Source organism: Chrysemys picta, chromosome 1, assembly GCF_011386835.1.
Source record: "Chrysemys picta bellii isolate R12L10 chromosome 1, ASM1138683v2, whole genome shotgun sequence".
NCBI classification, from domain to species: Eukaryota; Metazoa; Chordata; order Testudines; family Emydidae; genus Chrysemys; species Chrysemys picta.
The window spans coordinates 334,833,860-334,855,594 of NC_088791.1; the positions used below are offsets into that span (position 1 = coordinate 334,833,860).

Sequence of the window (21,735 nt, forward strand, 5' to 3'; positions counted from 1 at the left end):
ACCTTTCAGGGTCCCTTCCAGTTCTATGAGATAGGTATATCTCCATATATTTAGTGGGAGATGGTGGGGATAGAATGGAAACTCCCTCTGTTTGGGGGTAGGTGGGTGAGTAAGTGGGAGACCCCTCTGAGTAGCCAGGGAAGGGCAGTGTTGCCAATTCTCATGAATTGATCTCCAGTCCCAGGATTTTGGAGCCCACCTGGGGAGCTGTCATGATGACACAAGAGGTTCCCATGATTCAATCCTATGATTTTCAGAGCTTGGCACATGGGCAGAACTCTGTGGAAGAGCCTTGGGGCTGAGGACACAGACCTGCCCTGCCTTCATGTGTGGCCCCGTAGCAGAGAGAGGGTCCTAGGGTAGCAGGAGGAAGGGGAGTGGGGAGCCGGGACAGTAGTGCTGCTGCATAGAGATGCCCCAGGGTAGCTGGAGGTAGAGAAGTGTTGCTGCTGCATCAAGACTGTGCTTGAGGAAATGGATGGCATTTCCCATCTTTGGGGTGAGGAGATGGTAAAGGGGCTCCAACTGAGCAGCCAGGGAGAGAGGGGTTTGTGTACATTAAAGGTTGATATTTCAACCTGACATTCTCTCACGTGCACACTCGTTGGCAGGGGAATAGAAGGGAGTTAAAAAGTCAAAAACAGATTAAAACCGTTTGATTATTTTTTCAAATGATGGTTTTTGATCTTGAGGTTGGCAGTACTGAAGTTTTAGGGGTAGATTTAAACAAAACCAAATTGGCACTGAGAAGGGAGAGAATTTCACCAAACCATGGGAGACACAAGGTGGCGCTTGATCCTTTATATGAACAAGAATGAAAGTATAAGCAATCTCAAAATGGAAATACAGAGTGAAATCCTAGCTATTGTAATATAAAAGCTTGATTTCTACCTAGCTTTTATTCCCTTTCCTTCTTCCTCCCCTCATAAATGGTAAATTGCATTTTATTTTGTAAACTACTGGTGTGTCTTGTTGGCATAGACTTGGGGATGGTATTTATTATTTGTATTATGGTAGTACCCAGAAGCCCTAAACAAGAGTGGGGCTGAGTTGGGCTTGATGCTCTACATATGCATCTCTACTCTGAAGAATTTATGGCAGTGGTCCCCAAACTGTGGAACCCACTTGCTGGAGGGGTGCAGAGGAACATCGGGGGGAGGGCCACACCGGGCCTGGGCCAGCTCCCACAAGGGGGCAGGGAGGGAGCACCCCCAGCCCCACTCTGCCTCCAGACCCACTCCTGGCCTGGGCGGGGGTGGGCACAGACACATTCTATTACTGGTAAGGGGGCGGCACAAGAGGAAGTTTAGGGACTACTGGTTTATGATCTACAGAGACAGGACAAGCAAAAACTGGGTAGGGAAAACAGGCACAGAAAAGCAAAATAACTTGCCTGAGGTCACACTGCAGGTCAATAGCAGAGCTAGGAATAGAATCCAGGTCCCACAAGTCAGAGGCAGGCCAACAACCACACTGCTTCTCAAAGCAGGAGGATATCCTCTGTCCTTCCTGTGTCTGTCCACAGTGAGGAAATAATTCAGACAGGATGAGCACTTGGAGGGTGTCTTTCTTTTATTTAAGTTCTTTTGGCTGTTCGCCAATGGAATCACTAAAGTAAACTCAGTTGCAAATGAAATATCCAACTATGTAAAACAAAGCTGTTATTGCATAGAGGAATTCTGAAATAAAAGCCATCACAGCAACGCTTTAGAGTCCTTCCAGAATCTCCAGGGGGTAAATAACATTGCAGTTTATACAGTAAAAAATGGGTATAATCTCCTCTGGAGGAGAGAACTGAGGTCCTGACTTTGTGGTCATTAAAGTTCAGAAACCCCATTTCATTAGAGAAAGGTTCTTAGTCCTGATGCTCTGTCCTGTTCCATATAGGTTGTTATACTATGTTTATCACAGTAGTATGTGATTGCCTTCCTGTAGTGCATTAAGCAATGTGACTAACATCTGCCACTTGTTTGTTCTCTCATCCTCTCCCTGGAGGAGGTGTGTGTGTGTGTGGGGGGGGGGTGAAGTATGGCAAATGGAGTATTTTGGTTTGGATAGCAACATGTGTATAATAAGGCAAGGTCAAGGAACTGTGCCTTGCACTTAGAGTGGAAGGTGGTGACGTTTGTGATGGTCTGTAGTTACTGGGGGGTTTCATTACGCAGTTTCTGACCAGCCCCCAAATAGGCTCTCACTCTTGCACAGGTGAGCGTTTACTCTTCTTGTAGAAAGTTCCATTGTGCCTAAGAAGTGAAGTTCTTGACTTCGGTCTTCACTCCGGTGCCTTAGCTGATCTTTTAGATCAGAGATTGGCAACCTTTGGCACGCAGCCCGTCAGGGAAATCCGCTAGCGGGCCGGGCCGGTTTGTTTATCTGCAGCATCTGCAGGTTTGTCCGATCGTAGCTCCCACTGTCTGCAGTTCGCCGCTCCAGGCCAATGGGGGCTGCGGGAAGTGGCGGCCAGCACATCCCTCGGCCCGCTCCGCTTCCCGCAGCCCCCATTGGCCTGGAATGGTGAACTGCGGCCAGTGGGAGCTGCGATCAGCCGAACCTGTGGACGCTGCAGGTAAACAAACTGGCCCGGCCCACAAGCGGCTTTCCCTGATGAGCCGCGTGCCAAAGGTTGCCGATCCCTGGTTTAGATACTCAAAATGGATATAAGCTAGGGTAATTATATTCTGTCTACCTACATTTTCATCTGGCGATTTCAAGTGGATACAGTCCTAAACTGTTTCTGTGCATTGTTAAATAGTTGCAGTGCTCCATCTGGAGGTGGCTGCCTTTCAGCTATAGGTGAAGTGTATATTTATATAGCTTTTGCCAAGTGCTGTGTGTCCTTCTGGATCAAAGGCGCTATGTAAACAATAAGATAATAAATATGTTATAATACAAGGATTTTGAAAATTCCTGACTTGAAATAGGGAGTCAATTCTCCTTCTTCTGAGATGTTGTTCATCGTGACTTTCCAAAGAACACAGTAGCAAGGGAGTTAACTTTTTACATATTTACATGTCAAACTTTATATATTTGTTCATAAACGCCTGCTATATAGCTTTCTTACATCCCAGGTGTTAACACTCGTTTCAGAAGTGTAAATTCAGTGTTGTGGGTTACCATGGCTATAGGTAAATGCTGAAGTCACACATGGATTACTTCAAAACGGTAAAATAGAATGCTGTTCTGAAGGTCTGGCTTGTACCACTACTGTTGATGACTAGGCTTGTTTCTAACCAAGTTCTCTTACGTTACATACACTCAGTAGAAACTTAAATGTTAAGCCTATGTAGCCACTCAGGATGAATGTCTTCATACATGTGCATTTAGTAGTAATATCCCTTCTGATCGCTATATTGTAATTATGGGTTGACTATCAATATAAAATCCTTACATACACAAATACACAGTGTAAGATAATATAGACCATCTCTAGATCAGCGTTGCAGATAACACTTTAGATGATGATTAAAATTAAAATTCTGCTGTATTCATTTCTGTATCATTGCTGCTGTTTTATTCCTTTGTGTTCCACACTGATAGGACAACAAAAGGTGAGGTTTTTTTTCCTCTCGTCATTTTCACTTTTAGATTTCCATGCACTAAGTGCAGTGTTGTTCTTTGGGCTGATAAAACTACAAAGGAAAACCTGTTTTCCTTCCATTGGAAAAAAATTCACACTAAATTTTTTTGTAAAATCTGACCAAAAAAACCCCACCTTAGTTGACAGGATCTGTAAATGTTTAAGCTGTGCCTTCCCTTCTAACCCTCTGTTGTCTGTCTATCTTGTTTAACTTTCAGGGATCTTTGTTTTGATTTACCTATTCTCATCCTAAAAGTGGATTTAAAAAGAAGTGTGCAAAATCTGAGTTGTTTTAAATTCTTTGAGTAAATCTTGACTTTAGCTTTTGACAGTTCGTTGTCTTCAGTAAGCCTGTTCGAAATGGATTATGTAATAGCTCCCTCTGGTGTTCTCAGATTTTTTGCCCCCCTTTTGGATCTAAATTCTTCACTTCTCTAATTATCTTAGCTCTTGATCTCGCACTCTTTTAATAGATTCCAAGGCCAGAAGGAACCATTGTGATCATCTAGTCTGACCTCTGTACTAGAGGTCATAGAACTTCCCCAGAAGAATTCCTGGAGTATATCTTTTAGAAAAATATACAAACTTGATTTAAACTTTGTCAGTGATGGCGTATCCACCACAACCCTTGGTAAATTGTCCCAGTGGTTAATTATCCTCACTGTTTAAAAAACTTATGCCTTATTTCCAGTCTGGATTTATCTCATTTCAACTTCTAGCTGTTAGATTGTTACCCCTTTCTCTGGTTGATTGAAGAGCCCATTATTAAATATTTGTTCCCCATTAGGTACTTATAGATTGCAATCAAGTTACCCCTTAACCATCTCTTAGTGAAGATAAATAGATAAAGGAAGCTCAATCTATTTATTTTATCACTGAGGCAGGCTTTCTAATCCTTTAATCATTCTCAAGGCTCTTGGCTGAACCCTCTAAAATTTATCAACATCCTTCTTGAATTGTGGGCACCAGAAATGGACACAGTATTCCAGCAGCAGTTGCACCAGTGCCAAATACAGAGGCAATATAACCTCTCTGCTTCTACTTGAGGTTCCCCTGTTTATGCATCCAAGGATTGCATTAGCCTTTTTGGCCACAGCTGATTATCCTGCACGACCTCCAGATCTTTTTCAGTCACTGCATCCCAAGCTACAGTCCTGTCTCTTGTAAGTATGGCTTATATTCTTTGTTCCTAAATGTATACTTTACATTTAGCCATATTAACACGCATTGTTTGTTTGCGCCCAGTTTACCAAGCGATCCAGATTGTTCTGTATCCCATTAATTACCACGCCCCCATTTTTTGGTGTCACTGCAAACTTTATCAGTGATGATTTTATGTTTCCTTCCAAGTCATTGGTAAAAATGTTAAATAGCATAGGGTCCAGAACAGTTCCCCACAGGAGCCACTTGCAACACACCTACTTGCTGCTCAAAAAGAGCAGGAGTACTTGTGGCACCTTAGAGACTAACAAATTTATTAGAGCATAAGCTTTCGTGGGCTACAACCTACTTCTTCGAAGTGATGCATCCGAAGAAGTGGGTTGTAGCCCACGAAAGCTTATGCTCTAATAAATTTGTTAGTCTCTAAGGTGCCACAAGTACTCCTGTTCTTTTTGAGGATACAGACTAACACGGCTGCTACCCTGAAACCTACTTGCTGCTGTTTCCCTGTTTGCAATTACATTTTGAGACCTATCAGTTAGCCAGCTTTTAATTCATTTAATCTGTGCCATGTTCATCTTATCTTGTTCTAGTTTCTTAATCAAAGTGTTGTGCAGTATCAATTCAAAAGCCTTACAGAAATCTAAGTATATTTCATCACCGCTATTACCTTTATCAACCCAATTTGTACTATAATAAGAAAAAAATCAAGTTAGTTTGACAGGATCAGTTTTCCATAAACTCATGTTTATTCGCATTAATTACATTACCCTCCTTCAATGCATCATAAATCAAGTCCCATATCAGCTGTTCTGTTATCTTGCTTGGAATCTATGCCAGACTGACAGGCCTATAATTACCCCGATCATCTTGTTTACTCTTTTTAAATATTGGCACAACATTAGCTCTCTTCCAGACTTCTGGAACTTCCCTAATGTTCCAAGACTTATTGAAAATCAATGTTAACAGTCCAGCAAGGTCCTCATCCAGCTCTTTTAAAATTCTTGGGTGCAAGTTACCTAGACCTGCTGATTTAAAAATGTCTAACTTTAGTAACTGCCGTTTAACATTCTCCTGAGGTACTAGAGATTCTTGTCTCAGTGTCCTAATCATCCACCTATAGAATCTCACTCTGTCAGGAAGGGGAGAGAGAAGTTTTGTGGAAACAGATTTCTCAGTGGATCTCAAAATAGATTTTCTGTTACTGCCAGCAGAGTATTCAGTATAGTAGACTATATTATTCTAATACTTCTTGGAAACTACTTATTAAATATGTTCCCTCTAAACCTGCTTAAATCCCCTCCCCAAAATCTATACACTTCTAAACCTGAGTTTTTTTCTGCTGCTGAGTCTGTTCTTGATTCATAGGAATCACTTTCCAACTACAGCACTAAGTTTTATTACATGTAAAATAATGGTACTGCAAAAAGTAGCAAGTCAAATATCCGTATACAATGACATAATCTATTGTCATAATTTGTTAGGGCTGCAACCCAACAAAGCCATTAAATGCATGCTTAACTTCAAGCATTCATATAGTCGCATTGACTGCAATGGGACAACTCGTGCTTAAAGTTAAGCACATGCATAAATAGTTAACTAGATTAGGGACCAAATTAGTTGTCTAATTTATGTGGGGGCTCCTAGCTGTGGATCAGGGCCCTGTAGTGGAAGGTATTGAACAAAAAAGATGGTCCCTGCCTCAGAGTTCATAATCTATGTATAAGACAAGAGACCACAGGTAGGTCCAACAGACAAGGACAGCACTGGTCTGGATGATCAGAGCACAGCAGTTGCCCAACTGCTGTTAAGTTTTTGATAGGTGTGACCGCAGAGGAGGTGGGAGGCTGGTTCAGCTGGTACATCTGTTTAGTCCTTGGCCCTTCCACTAAGCCTCAACAATTAAAGCCTAATCGGATGGAAATTCGTGTGATGTAGACAGGTGGCCAATAGGAACTGGATTGATTAATTTAATAGACAACTCATTTTGCCAGGGCCAAACAGCATCAGTTGGCAATAACTCACAAATAGGTCTGCTCTGACTGTGCTCAAGTCTGGTGGCTGGCCCCTTGGGGACTTTTGCCAAATGGGCCAAGAAAAGCATGACTAGCTCCCTGGTGTCCCTCCATTCCCATCTTCACAGAGTGAGAACTTGGAACAACGGAGAATCTTGTCCTTCATTCTTACTTTGTTTTTTTATGTTCAAGTTTTGTCGAACTAAGCAAGTGTTACACAACTGATAATGAACAGCAGCAACAATACCAAGAAAAACTGATATCCCTCTTAAAGTTAAATGAGTGATACCGTAGTTAAAATGTTTCATGTTTCATGACTTGCTAAAGCTAGAAAACTTTTTGGTCAACCAATGCAAGTTCTATTCGGATTGGTACGAATTTTCATAGCACTGGTTCTGGACCAGAGATCCCTGTGGTCCCTCACAACCTGGGATATAGTTCATCTGGTCACATTTGACTCCCATTGCCAGTTTGCTAAACCATCTGACATTCACACTTACCTTCTCAAGAAGCTTAAAGATAAGCTTCCTTGGTGTAGCTTTCTGATATTTACATTCATGAACGCTGAATGGCTCAGACTTATCCTAAAGTTATGTCTGATCTTCTTTGTTAGACACCAAAACTAATCGTATGAGATAATGACCCCAAACTGAAACTATGGTTTTGGCAGCTGCTTGTCTTCCAAACAAACAAATTGAGATTAAATACCAGAACTAAAACTATTCACAAAGGGTGCAGGGAAAAATATATACATCAAGGGAAGCAAAAGGTTCGAATACTTGACCACTTCTGATTTCATTTGACCAATGGTTAACCAGTCAATTGGCCAGTTATTTTTGGACCAGTCAAAACCCTAAATCTAGTTCATAAACTCTCAGGCAAGGACCTTGTCTCCGTTTTCCATGTCTGTAAGGTAAAATGCACACATATGGCATTATATGAATAGCAGAATGGGCCTGAGGCACATTGGCTCTAAACTTCCTCTATGTTCAGTGCTGCTAAGGCCCATCTCTAATAACAGCACCCCCAAAAGTGAGTGTGGCAAAAGACTTTTTGTAAACTTGTTAGGTTTTGAAAATAAACCATTTTAAAATCTTTTTTTTTTTTTAAGTTCAAATCCTGATCTTGGGCCCAAGCAAAGTCTGGGGTCTTATCCCATTCCCTCTTCATAAGTACCAACCTTTTAAACAGCTTGCGCACAAGGCCATGCAGTTTGCTTTCTTGACTGGAATATCTGGGTTCTGGTAGTCCGGAATTAGGCTCATCATTTGAGCTGCATGGGGAAGTTTGCACAGCAGCTGCTCATGCTACACATGGCTTGATCTAGTGCTCAGATGCCTCGCTTCCGTGAGCACTAAATCCGCTTGCAAATGTTTTCAGAACAAAGGCCATGTTAAAAGAGCCCAGGTTTTATTGGGCACATGAGGGACTGTAGAGGCTGTATGTTAACGACAGAAGGCAGCAGGAACAGATGTTCGTTCCAGCAGATGTCAGGCTTCTACCAGCAGCACGCCGTAAGCTACTGCCAATGGCCTTGTTCTACTGGTCCAGCAGGGAGACTGACAGAGAGATGAAGCAAAGATGCTGCTCTCTCCTAGAATAATTCAGAGTGATCCAGTTACAGGCTACCCTCACTCCCAGGGTGGAAGCACCAAGCACTGGTTTCTAAAGCAAAAGTGATGATGCTTTAGGACTTGGCTATGACTGGAAATTCACTGAAACAGCTACTCCAGAATAGTTATCTTGAGATAAGCCCCCATGTGGACACTCTTATACCAAAATAAGAATGTCGGTAAACTTCCCAGCAAGGGTGGTGCCAGCCTGGGGGAGAGGGGGTTGAGGTGGGCTGGACCAAAAATTGGGGGAGGGCCTGCGCTATACACCTTATGGGCATATATGGGAGCACCGAGGCTCCCCCGTCCCCACGCTAGGCCTGGGGAGAGCTTAAGGGCTTTGGCCCCTCGCAGCCTTCACCCCGGAGCCACCCTGGGCTCCGGATCTGGGGCTCGAGGTAAGCCCCGCACACCTCACGTTGCCCGCTGCCCTGATGTACAGCTTGGCTCAGTTCCTGGCAGCCCTCGGACAGACATGGCGGTGGGACCGGACCCCTCACAATGTCCGATGGCCCCTGCCTGCCCTGCTCGCAGCAGCAGCATCCCCTGTGCTCCCAATCATGTGCTGCTTCATCATGTGCCCGTCTCCTCTTTGCAGGGTGCCTGTCCATCTGGAACTCATCCCTTCACCCACATTCCCTCTGTTTGGGGGTCTCCGCCCCTCGTCTGTGCCCCCATTCCCTTAACTATGCCTTCCTCCCCTGTCGGTGATCCCTGCTCCCCTCTGCATCCTCTCCTCCCCTCAAGTCTCACTCCCCTATGGATCCTCCCCTTCTGTGAGCCCCTCCTGTGTGCATGCTCCCTCCCCCCCCAGGTGATCCCCCTCCCCATGCACGTTCCCCTTCCTTGTTCTGTGACCCCCTCCCCTAGCCAAGCCCCGCTTCTTCCCTCTGTGATCCCCCCTCCCTTATGCATGCTCCTCCCCGTCTCTCTCCCTGCATGCTCCCTCCCCTCCCATTTGTTATTTCCAGGCCCCGACCCATTCCTTGTGCTCAGTATGTCTCCCTTACTTCTCCGCTGCTGCTGGCAGTGGCGCTGCCTTCAGAGCGTCACCCCTGCTTCCCAGTGTAGACAGGCTCTCCAAAGGGTGGGGGGAAGGATATATATAAACATTTGTGTGTGTAAAGTAGCATAAATGAAGGCTGAAAATTTCACCTCTGTAATCCAGGGTAAATTTTCAACATTATAAATAGGGCTCTACCAAATTCAGGGTCCATTTTGGTCAATTTCATGGTCATAGGTTTTTAAAAATTTAAATCTGAAATTTCATGGTGTTGTAATTGTAGAGATCCTGACCCAAAAAGGAGTTGTGTGTGTGTGTGTGGGGTGGTGTCACAAGGTTATTGTGTGTGTGTGTGTGTGGGTGGGGGGGGGGGGGGTGTTGCAATACTGTTACCCTGAATTCTGCACTGCTGCTGACGGCGCTGCCTTCAGAGCTGGGCAGCTGGAGAGCGGTGGCTACTGGCAGGTGCCCAGCTCTGAAGGCAGAGCCGCTGCCAGCAGCAGCGCAGAAGTGAGCCTGGCATGGTATGGTATTGCCACCCTTACTTCTGCACTGCTGCCTGCAGAGCTGGGCACCCAGTCAGCAGCCGCCCCTCTCCAGCCGCCCAGCTCTGAAGGCAGCGCAGAAGTAAGGGTTGTAATACTGTGACACCCCCCCCCCCCCAAATAACCTTGCAACTCCCTGCAACTCTCTTTTGGGTCAGGATCCCCAATTTGAGAAACGCTGGTCTCCTCTGTGAAATCTGTATAGTATAGGGTAAAAGCACACACAAGACCAGATTTCACGGGGAGACCAGATTTCACGGTCCAAGATGTATTTTTCATGGATGTGAATTTGGTTGGGCCCCAGTTATAAAGCTAATACTACTGCTGTTTTATGTAGAAAAACATCTGCTCACCCCGTGGAAAATTTTGATGAAAAAGGGAGGAAAAATGTTTTATTGAAAACATTCAGTGGAAAACTCTTAATCAGAAATGAAAACGTTACCATTTTTCAGCTGTAAACTGTTGAAAACCAAAAATATTTTAGCTAGGAAAACTTCAGTTTTGGGTTTTCAGTATTCCATCAAATATGTTCTAGGAAACATAATTCCTTGAAAATTTTCCATTTAGTTGAAAAAACTACTTTGTATTTTTCCCCGCCACACCTCTCCAAAAAAACCTGTCAGAAAACTTTTGACCAGCGCTGCCATTTACCCCCTCACTCTTCTGCCTTCCACCTTGCCCATTTGTTTATTTCATACAGCTCTTCTGTCTTGCCATTACCGAGATGTGACCCTAACAGCATCCCAGTGCAAGAGGGCAAGGGGTTTACTGGTATCTGGAAGTGAGTTTCTGCTGGCCTGACCAGTGTACCCCAATTTATTAATGTCATAAATTGTATCTGATAGGTGTCACGTAAGGTATCATTGAAAAACGAATAACGTGCTGATCATTAATAGTCTTTCCTGAGGTAGGTACAGTAAATGCCCAAGGGACCATACAAATAATGAAGGAAATTCAGAACTAAAATATGTTTACCAGACAAGTCTGGGGACTGTATAAACTGGTTTCTCCTAGACAAAGGACAAGCCAGCATCTCCAGCCAGGTGTCATCACTCAATTATCATCACATCAGGAGGCCATTCATTTGCATCGGAGAGGGCAGGAACAGATTGATATACATTTTAGCAAATATCATCAGGAAAGAAACTAGCATGGAACTTCCTTTATCACCAGACCCCATGTCTCCTTCCTCACGGCTTGAATGAACTCTATTTTGGGGAGTAACCTTCAGAAGAATCCATTTCAAAGTTTCACTATCTTCGGGGAGAGATCTTGACTGGGTGGGGGAGTCAGCCATCTTGCTCTTTGGGCGTGCGGTAAGAATCTTACTTTGAATCAAGACTGTAGTTTTGTTAGTCTCTAGAAAGCATTTTTCATCTTTATTTGCTTGTAACTATTTCTAACTGTATTCTTTATACTTGAACTCACTTAAAATCCTACCTCCTTTTGTTAATAAACTTGTTTTACTTTTAATCTAAACCAACCCAGTGCTCTGTTTGAATTAAAGGGATACGCTGTGAATTTCCTCTCTTTAGAGGAACGAATGAACCTTATTATCCAGGAGAGGGCTGGACATTACAGAGCACGTGGTTTTGGGAAATCTTGGGACTGGGAGTGTCTGAGTCACTAGACTAATAATAACCATCTAATTAGCCACTAGGCTAATAGATACCAGAGTGTGGCTGGGGTGTAACAAGCAGATGGCTGGAATCAGAGTGCTGAGCCAGAGTTGCTTAATACACAGATGCTCAGTGCGTGCTTGTCTGCTGGGTGTTGCTGTCCAGGCTGTGAGCCACAGCAGCAGAGCATTTAAGGCACCTAGAGTGACGGCAGGCTGTGACGCAACCACTCACTGGTTTGGATTGCACCCCAGAACATGACACAAGACTGTAAGCAATATGGGACAAAGACTTTATTTTTACTATGTTTGGAGAGCATCTAGCAAATGGGGTTCTAATCCCTGATGCAGGTCTTCTAGATGCTACTGCAATATGAATAGTATGGGAGGCCTGAACTCTTGGAGAGCATCGCCTTTAAATAGGATGCTATTAAACTGCATATATCTTTTGTAACTGAGATTAAATTTCACTTCCGCCTTGAGGGTACAGCCTTCATCCAACCCTGGCTAACTGTCTCTTGGAGAGGAAAAACTTTAAATCAATTTCAGTGTATTAGAGCCAAAGATTCTTGGGTTTAAGTTTTTCAGTCTTGGTGAATCTCATCTTGAATGTCAACACTTTTACTCCTTGATCCTATTAGACCTTTCTGAAGCTATTTGATTGTTTGTTTGTTTTCTGTTCATTCCCACAGATTGATCATTTTGGATTTGATCAAGATCTTACATTCCAACAGCGGTACCTAGTAGCAGATCAGCATTGGAGAAAAGACAATGGATCGATTCTCTTCTACACTGGCAATGAAGGCGATATCACCTGGTTTTGCAATAATACGGTGTGTATAAAATAGATTTTTGTTCTCTAATATTCCTCTTACTTTTACAATGTGGCGTATTAGTGGGAGACAGACTCGGAATACATATTTTAAAATCCAAGTCTGCAATAATTTTGATTAAAATAATAGTGTTCCTTGAGGAACAGTGAGCTAAAAGAATAAACAAAATAAAGGAGTTTAGGGCCTGATTCAAAGCCCATTGAGGTAAATGCAAAAGGGTTGTCAATCAGGCCTTGAGAGGAAGGATGATATTGTGGTTGAGACACAGGACTGGTTATCAGGAGATTTTGGTAAGTCATCTCACATCATGTTGCTTTAGATTCCCCATCTGTAAAATGGAGTTGAGTCTAGATTCATTATTCTTTTTGAGGTGGTCTGATAGTAAGTTGATGATCACCATAGGAAAGTCTATTATACATAATATTAATAACTAAACATCCGTGCCATCACACAGACGTGGTAGTTGGGCCAAGTAATCCTCCATCAGTGCACTCCATACAAGCAATGAAATTGTTGCGTATAAATTAGCTTTAGAATTAGACTGGTGATTGTGATATCAGAGGTAGCTCAACCAATGTCTAGGACTGTCACCATGGGATAGATACATGCCTTGCTGCCGCATGGATATAATTCCTCAAGTCAAAATGGCTGAGAATTTAAAAAATGGGATGGTAACAGATTTCAAATCCCAGTGGTGATAGAACCTGGAGATGTTCTGAACAAAAAGAGCTTTCAATCATGCTTCTGGCTATTTCCATCACTTCACACTGACTCAACAGATAATCTAGACTTCATACAGTCACACCTCAGAATAACATTCTTGGAATCTTATTATATAGATTATAGACAGGGCTTCTGTTTTTCAGGGTTTATTTTTAGCAATTTTTGAGTTTTACATAGATATCCAAAAATCGGGTGAGGTGGAGGGTTGGGGACCTTCTCTTTGTATATACTGCAATATATACCTTACTCATTACAGTCATATATGCTTTAGCATGCAGCAGCAGGGACTACACAGATGAATTAATGCACAACTTGTGACTGTGCTTTAGAAATCACACCCCCATAGTATGCATTACTGCTCCATGTAGACAAGCCCCTAGATACAAGTAACCAGTTCCAGTGTTGTTCTAGTGTTTCCTGGATGAACACTGATTTCAGAGGGTTATTTATGTCAGGGATGTCTTATTGGTTTTTATCAGTTAAAACCGAAATCAGAAGCCCTATTTATCTAGTGTTTGCCGCAAAATGACGTTCATGTCACCTGTAACTTAATCAGAATCCTGAGATGTGTATATCTGTATTCATAGATTTCCCACGTCCCTTTTGCTACAGCAATTATGGCAGCATTGCCTAAACTGGCTCTGGCACAATATTGGTGTATAGCACTTTCCCTCACCTGATATGTTTCTCTTTTTGTGTACCTACTGGCCCCATGCAGAATTTTGGCCCTGTGAATATTTTCAGTGATTTACTAAGCCTCCATTACATGCTGTACCTGTCTAGTTCGCTTTACTTTTACTATCCTTAGACAATAGTTGAGTGACTAGTTACTGTGTCAGTGGCATCTTCCCTCTTGAAGAGTATGAATTTAATGGGTATATTTAAATGAAAGTACATAATAATTCAGTGTCTGCTCATTGTTTTAAACATCCCTTTTCCTCCCAGGGTTTTATGTGGGAAGTGGCAGAAGAGCTTAATGCCATGTTAATATTTGCTGAACACAGATACTACGGAGAATCCTTGCCCTTCGGAAATAAGTCTTATAGCGTAAGTGCCTTTTCCCACTCTGATCACCTACTGGTTTCAAGGCTGTTGAGAAGAATTGGCTGCTTCCTTTCTCCTTAAAATTCTTTTATGCTAGTGTAAATCCTGCTGGCTTGACTTGTGTGAGTAACCCTGTTGACTACATAGTAACTACTTGCATGAGTAAGGTGAGTAGGATTTGGCTCCATGTTTACTAGTATGTGTGGTGTGTGGCAGGAGAGTCACATTTTCTATAACTATTGATTCTATACAGTAGCTTTCAAAAGCCTCTAGGGATTTCTAGAATTACAAGCTACACTTGCAGAGATCAATTCAACTGTTGCCCAAATGTAGCCACCTCTGGTGTGATCCTCAGCAGCTCACAAATTACAAAGGGAAAAACAAAGATTGGTGTTTGTTTGAAAATCTGTCCCATACTATATAATATGTTCTTGTTTCAGGATTCCAAACACCTGAATTACTTGACGTCGGAACAAGCTCTGGCAGACTTTGCGATACTAATTCAGCACTTAAAGGAGACAATTCCAGGAGCCCTAAATGCCCCTGTGATTGCCATAGGGGGTTCCTATGGAGGGATGCTTGCAGCCTGGTTTAGAATGAAATACCCTCATGTGGTGGTTGGGTAAGTGCAGTTGCTATGCTTAAACACAGATCAGTAATGGCACATAAAAAATGACCTGGAAATAGAGGGATTTGTTAGAAAGACCTAATCCTTCTTTGCATTTATAATTTGCATTTATAGCTATGAATATCGTGGAGGCAGTCTTGAAAGCTCAGAGTTAAGATTGTGTTAAATTTTTCATCTAAAACAGGGATTCAACCTCTTACTTTATTCTTCAGCCAATAACAATCTCTTCTGAAATGTACAGAGCACAATCTAGCAGTTGGTAGATATAGGCACCCTTCAGTCTCGAGAGGCCATGGGTATGCGCCCCTGAGTGGTAACGAATTTACTCAGTTGGTTTTATGGCAGCTGTGGCTGAAGAGACCCACTCGAGAGACAATCTCTGCTGCATCTCTCACATTTAAAGACGATGTTTCGACCCTTTGGGCTCTGCCTTCTGTGAGCTCTTTTCTCCTCTGCTAGACTGGACTGCTTCCTCTCGTAACTACGGTGACCTTTAAGCTCTTCTTTCCAAAGGCTGTGGTCTTGAGTGTGATCTTCCCAGTGATCCACATCCAAGTCTGTTTCTTTTGAGTCTCGCTTGCACACATCCTTGAAATGCAATTGTGGGCGCCCTTTGGGTCTTTTTCCAGATGCCAATTCACCGTAGAGGATGTCCTTTGGGATGTGCCCATCATTCATTTGGCACACGTGCCCAAGCCAGTGGAGGTGTCTTTGTTTGAGGGAGTGTTTGCATGCTGGGTATGCCGGTCCATTTGAGCACCTCAGTGTTGGTGAGACTGTCCCTCCAGGAGATTCCAAAGATTCGAGGAAGGGCAATACATATGAAAGCTGGCAGCTAGTGTTGACTTTTTTCTGAGGATTTTCAAGTAAACCTGTTAATTAAGTTATAATTACTTTAAAATGATCCCTTTTAAGAAAGTTGACTTTTTGAGTCTTCTGATTTCTTTCAGGCTCCATTGTCCTTAAAAGTTGCAGATGGCAGATAAGATTTTTGTCTCTCTCTGGGGCGAGGTAACTTTTAAAATTTATTAACAAAAAGAAAAAAGTGATTGGGATTTTTGGCAAAACCCAAAACTCTTACTCAGTGAATATCTGACCAGTGCCAATATGTTTTACAATGGCTATTTTTGTTCCTTGACGCAGCAAATGTAGTTGCGCGTGGGACTCTCCTCACCCCTCAAGGCTTAAGGTGCAGGCAAGCTTTCCCTCTACTGGCTAGGGAAGAACTTCATATGGGACAGGCCAAGTCAGGACACTTCACTTGGCTGCCCTGTTTTTTCTGAAGGTCAGGTAGGGAGAAGAGCAAAGAGTCGCATTGGACTGAAAACTCAACACCTCTGTTTACATTCCTCTTCTCATCATGAGGAAAGAGAGAGGCTCCAGGATAAACTATGGTGTTGGAGGGTAAGGTTTCCCACAATGCCATTGTGAACATAAGCTCTCTTCTTGGTATCTAGAAGTAAGAGAAGCTCCTCTATATGCCCTCCAAATGCTTGAGCCAACCTTACCACCCTCCAGGAAACATGCAAGGGAGTTAGTAGAGTTGTTTGTAACTTACGTGGTCTTTGCCTCAGCAAGCAGACGGCCCAGCTGTCCCAAGAGTTGACTACTGGATGCTGTCTTTCCTTGGACAGCTTCACAGTTCATCATAGGAAGGTTCTTTTGGTGACTTTGCTTTGCAGCGTCTGATGCTCTCCTGCTACAGAGCCAGCATCCATAGCCTTCTGTGGCTTTTATGACCTAGGCAGCCACTGCTATTTTGTATTGTATCAGAGCCTATATAGGATTACTGTATAGCTGTTGGGAAAGGATTGTCTTGTGGTTATGGCACTGGCCTGTGACTTGGGAGCTCTGGGTTCAGTTCCCAGTTCCATAGTAGACTTTCCATGTAACCTTGGGCAAGTCACTTAGCCTCTCTGTGTCCCAGAGTCCCATCTATAAAATAGGGATAATAATTCTGCCACCCTTTGTCTGCCTTGTTTATTTAGATGGTAAGGTCTCTGTGGCACAGACTGTCGCTTTAGTGTGTGTGTGTGTGTGTGTGTGTGTGTGTGTGTGTGTGTGTGTGTGTGTGTATATATATAAGTGCCTAGTATACTGGGCCTGATCTCAGTTGGGGTCTCTAGACACTACTGTACAAATAAACACAAACGTGGACTAAGAGCCTGCAAAATTTTTAAAAATGTTTGAACTAGCATCTTATTCCTAGATTCTAGGACTGGAAGGGACCTCGAGAGGTCATCGAGTCCAGTCCCCTGCCCTCATGGCAGGACCAAATACTGTCTAGACCATCCCTGATAGACATTTATCTAACCCACTCTTAAATATTTCCAGAGATGGAGATTCCACAACCTCCCTAGGCAATTTATTCCAGTGTTTAACCACCCTGACAGTTAAGAACTTTTTCCTAATGTCCAACCTAGACCTCCCTTGCTGCAGTTTAAGCCCATTGCTTCTTGTTCTATCCTTCGAGGCTAAGATGAACAAGTTTTCTCCCTCCTCCTTATGACACCCTTTTAGAGACCTGAAAACTGCTATCATGTCCCCTCTCCGCCTTCTCTTTTCCAAACTAAACAAACCCAATTCTTTCAGCTTTCCTTCATAGGTCTTGTTCTCTAGACCTTTAATCATTCTTGTTGCTCTTCTCTGGACCCTATCCAGTTTCTCCACATCTTTCTTGAAATGCGGTTCCCAGAACTGGACACAATACTCCGATTGAGGCCTAACCAGTGCAGAGTAGAGCGGAAGAATGACTTCTCGTGTCTTGCTCACAACACATCTGTTAATGCATCCCAGAATCATGTTTGCTTTTTTTGCAACAGCATCACACTGACTCATATTTAGCTTGTGGTCCACTATAACCCCTAGATCCCTTTCTGCCGTACTCCTTCCTAGACAGTCTCTTCCCATTCTGTATGTGTGATTCTGATTGTTCCTTCCTAAGTGGAGCACTTTGCATTTGTCTTTGTTAAACTTCATCCTGTTTACCTCAGATCATTTCTCCAATATGTCCAGATCATTTTGAATTATGACCCTATCTTCCAAAGCAGTTGCAACCACCTTCCCAGTGTTTGCAGATGATTTCTTTAATTACTTGCTCCATTATCTTCCCTGGCACAGAAGTTAAACTAACTGATTTGTAGTTTCCTGGGTTGTTTTTATTTCCCTTTTTATAGATAGGCATTATATTAGTCTTCTGGAATCTCTCCGGTCTCCCATGATTTTCCAAAGATAATCTGACATGGCTAAAACTTCCACTTGCTTTGCACTCCATCTTGTGGAATATTTTTGCAAATGTACGTATTGTTCATGTAATTCTCAGTCAAGAATGTCACAGATGAATTATAAGCACCTATTTTTAGAAGCTTTTTAATGAGAAGACAGCAGCTGTGAGGAAAGTGTTGCCATGAGGACAGAGATTCATGGTTTTTAGAGGTGCTAGATGCACATGTTTCACCAAACAATCTTGTCTTTCTGTCTCCATCTACAGAGCTCTTGCAGCCTCTGCCCCAATCTGGCAGTTTGAGGATTTGGTACCCTGTGGCACTTTCTACAGTATAGTGACAAATGATTTCAAAAAGAGCGGGCAGTGCTGCTCAGAGAGCATCCTGAATTCCTGGGGGGCCATTAATCGCATCTCCTCCACAGGTAGGAAGTTGGCAAGACCTTTCAGAAATCCTGTTTTTTGAAGGATCACAAAGTTCAAGCAATTTGCCTAAAGAGAATCATTGTAAATTTGAAATTGCATAAAGTGTGAGTGATTGTCGCATATGTATCATTAATTTTTTTTAACATAGCCTTCATCAGCTGTTATGGATTAGCTTTTATATTTAAAAAATGAACTTTTAAAATGAGACCATTTGGAGTTGACTGTGAAGGTGGAATTGGACACAGGTAGACGATGCTATCATACCACATAGAAACAGGAGACATTTGTTTAAGTAAACAACTACAGACCAAAAAAAAAACCCACACACACACACAAAAAAAGCCAGATTTCCACGCTGTTTGAGTTCTAGCTTTGTCTACCTTGTTTTCCAGGGCCACACCTTGCAATGGCCTAACATAATCCATGACACATCTGCATGCTCAGTACTGTAGCTAGTTTTTCAAAGTAAATAACTAGGTTGTTTAAAATGACTAAAAAATAGCAAAAAGAAGAACAGGAGTACTTGTGGCACCTTAGAGACTAACAAATTTATTAGAGCATAAGCTTTCGTGGACTACAGCCCACTTCTTCGGATGCATATGCATATGCTGTAGTCCACGAAAGCTTATGCTCTAATAAATTTGTTAGTCTCTAAGGTGCCACAAGTACTCCTGTTCTTCTTTTTGCGGATACAGACTAACACGGCTGCTACTCTGAAACCTAAAAAATAGCAGACCTTAGTCTAGATTTAGAGAGTTATGCTATTTCCTCTATCTGGAATGGGTAAAAGAAAAGAGGTTAGCTACCACTGAAATGCTATTTCTGAAGTCCACTAGTATCAACCTTTCAAAAGGGGAAGGTAACTTAAAAATAGACCTTGCTGCTGGCATAGCATATGGTTTGTACAAGTTTTATAGAGTGGTTTAAAATCCAGGTCCAAACCTCCCTGACCACCAGGAAAACTTCAGATCTGGAGTTGGCTCCAGATCATAACTTAAGGAATCGCTATCACGTTCCAGCGCGGTGCAAACTAGGAAGGAAGGCAACATCCTTAATTTCATGAAAAAAGGTGAAGGGAAGAGGATGGGAGAGCAGACCTTAAAGGTAGTCTGCTTTTGTTTTTAACCTAGCTTAAAAATAAACAGGAAAGGAGGAAGGGAAAATCTTAATTGGCCATTGCACTATTTATCATTTAGCACTAGGGTGGAGAGATCAGAAGGGATTGCAGCCTACCTAGAGCACAGGGATTTTAAAATTTATTTTCCTGTTCTAGTTCAGGACCCCACTAGAGAAACCAGTATTATAAATTAGTCTGTAAAAATGGGAAACTGAATCCGAGGGATTCTTAACCAGTCAAAACAAGGTAGAGAAGGGCAAGCAGAGTCCTGTGAGTTATCTAGTGACAACTCTCGTACGTTCAGCCGGTACGTTCGATGTTTCCTTTCAGAAAAGAGAGGCTTGCTCTGTGATGTTCACTATGTTAATATGTCAGACACCATGTTCTCCAAACACCAGCCAGATTTACATTAACCTAATGTGCCTGATATGCACTATGCACGTACCTCCGAGTAGTCCATTCACTGAAATACTCGCTGGACCAGATTCTGCTCTCAGGAATGCTTGTGTACACGTGAAGAAACTTCATTGGCTTAATTACACCGAGGGAAGGGAAAAGGGTAAGAGAGAAGCTGCAGTAACAGGGGCATGTTTCGGGTCCTCACTATCCATAGCCTTTATGATGTATGACTGACTCCAGGGACATTAACCACTAATTTGTGTGTCTTCTTGCTTAGATGAAGGTTTGAAGTGGCTTTCCAGCGCATTTCACTTATGCAGCCCATTAAAAAGCAAGCAAGATGCTGCTGTGTTGAAAGCTTGGCTAAGCGAAACATGGGTAAATTTGGCAATGGTGAACTATCCATATAAAGCTGATTTCTTACAGCCCCTGCCAGCTTGGCCCATTCAGGTAAATGAGCATCTACATCTTCTATAACTGATTCAGCTTTAGGCTGGGACACGCTGATTTACTGCAAATTGCTGCTTTTAAAAAGTAAAGAAAACCCACATGATCTAGGACAGAAGTGGGCAAACTACAGCCCGCGGGCTGAAGCCGGCCCGCTAGCCATTTTATTCCAGACCTTGAGCTCCAGCCGGGGAGCAGGGTCAGGGGTCGTGCCATGCAGCTCCCGGAAGCAGCGGCATGGCCCCCACTCTGGCTCCTATGTGTAGGGGCAGCCAGTGGCCTCCGCTCTGCACGCTGTCCCTGCCCCAAGCGCCGCCCCTGCAGCTCCCATTGGCTGGGAACCACAGCCAATGGGAGCTGCAGTAACGGTGCCTGTGGATGGGGCAGTGTGCAGAGCCGCTTGAGGTGAGTGCCGCCGGGAGCTTGCACCCCAGAGCTCTGCTTTGCCAAGGGATCATGTGAAAATGGCTCTTTCTGGCTCATCAGATCTGCTGCCTGTGTGTATCGGAGTCGCAGCTGCTTGATTTTAGTGTCAAAAATATGTTTAATTCCTTTTTACTCATGTTGGCTCTGTAGAGCCAATCCTCCGCCCCAAACATTTTTTTTTTCTTTCATCATCTTGTTGGAAAGTCGCTATCGGTCTTTACTTCCCCCTCGGCTCTCCTCCTTATTCATACCTTCATCTGCTATGATCTCAGCTGTTGCCTTTCCTTCTTATGATCTTTCCAAATCCCTCTGGTCTTCAGAGGCCCAAAGTGCTAGAACTAGACTGTTTTTGCAGCTGTGTTCTGACCTCCTGGCTGCAGCTCTCCACATCCACTCCCTTATTTGCCAGCCTACTTATTTGGAATGCTTCTTGCCTCTGAGTCACTTCTTCTTGGTCTTGCCTGCCTCTACTCTGTTAACCCCTCAATGAATTCCTCTGAGTCACTTTGAGCTACTATGAATTACCAATGAAGTACAGTAGGTAAAATTAAAAGAAATAAAGTCAATACCAGTGTTTATCCTCCATTAAACCTAAATTCTGAACAGACAAACTGTTGATCTCCTTTAGTCAGCAGACTTGGTTTTATACGCCACATAAGGGATTGATCCTGCTGGAAAAATCTTGCTAATGTGGGTAGTGTGGTTTATTTGAATGGGACTAGTTACACACCCGAGCACTTCTGCTCCTACGGAGTAGTCCCTTAGGAATGGTCTCTTGGATTTGAGCATGAGGTACTACTCTGGGTGAGCAAGGAAAGCAGAATCTGGAGATGAGTAAAGGATTTGCTGAATTGTGCTTCAGTGTTGTTTTCTTGTCATGTCCTCGCACTGTGTATTGTCATGTTGTGTGCATAGGTGGGCCTGACTTGCTCTGGCT

The 21,735-nt window shown here is 43.1% G+C and overlaps 1 protein-coding gene across 2 annotated transcripts in view; it reads left to right on the top strand.

The window, feature by feature from the left end:
* The window catches only part of PRCP (prolylcarboxypeptidase), a 59,633-nt gene that overhangs the window by 23,551 nt on the left and 14,347 nt on the right, over positions 1-21,735 (top strand). For both annotated transcript variants that reach the window (XM_042855973.2, XM_024107517.3), the window contains exons 2-6: positions 12,225-12,365; positions 14,034-14,135; positions 14,573-14,754; positions 18,251-18,408; positions 20,203-20,375. In XM_042855973.2, the coding sequence (XP_042711907.1) occupies positions 14,040-14,135; positions 14,573-14,754; positions 18,251-18,408; positions 20,203-20,375 (609 nt within the window). In that variant the 5' untranslated portion in view covers positions 12,225-12,365; positions 14,034-14,039. The remainder of the gene's footprint in view (positions 1-12,224; positions 12,366-14,033; positions 14,136-14,572; positions 14,755-18,250; positions 18,409-20,202; positions 20,376-21,735) is intronic.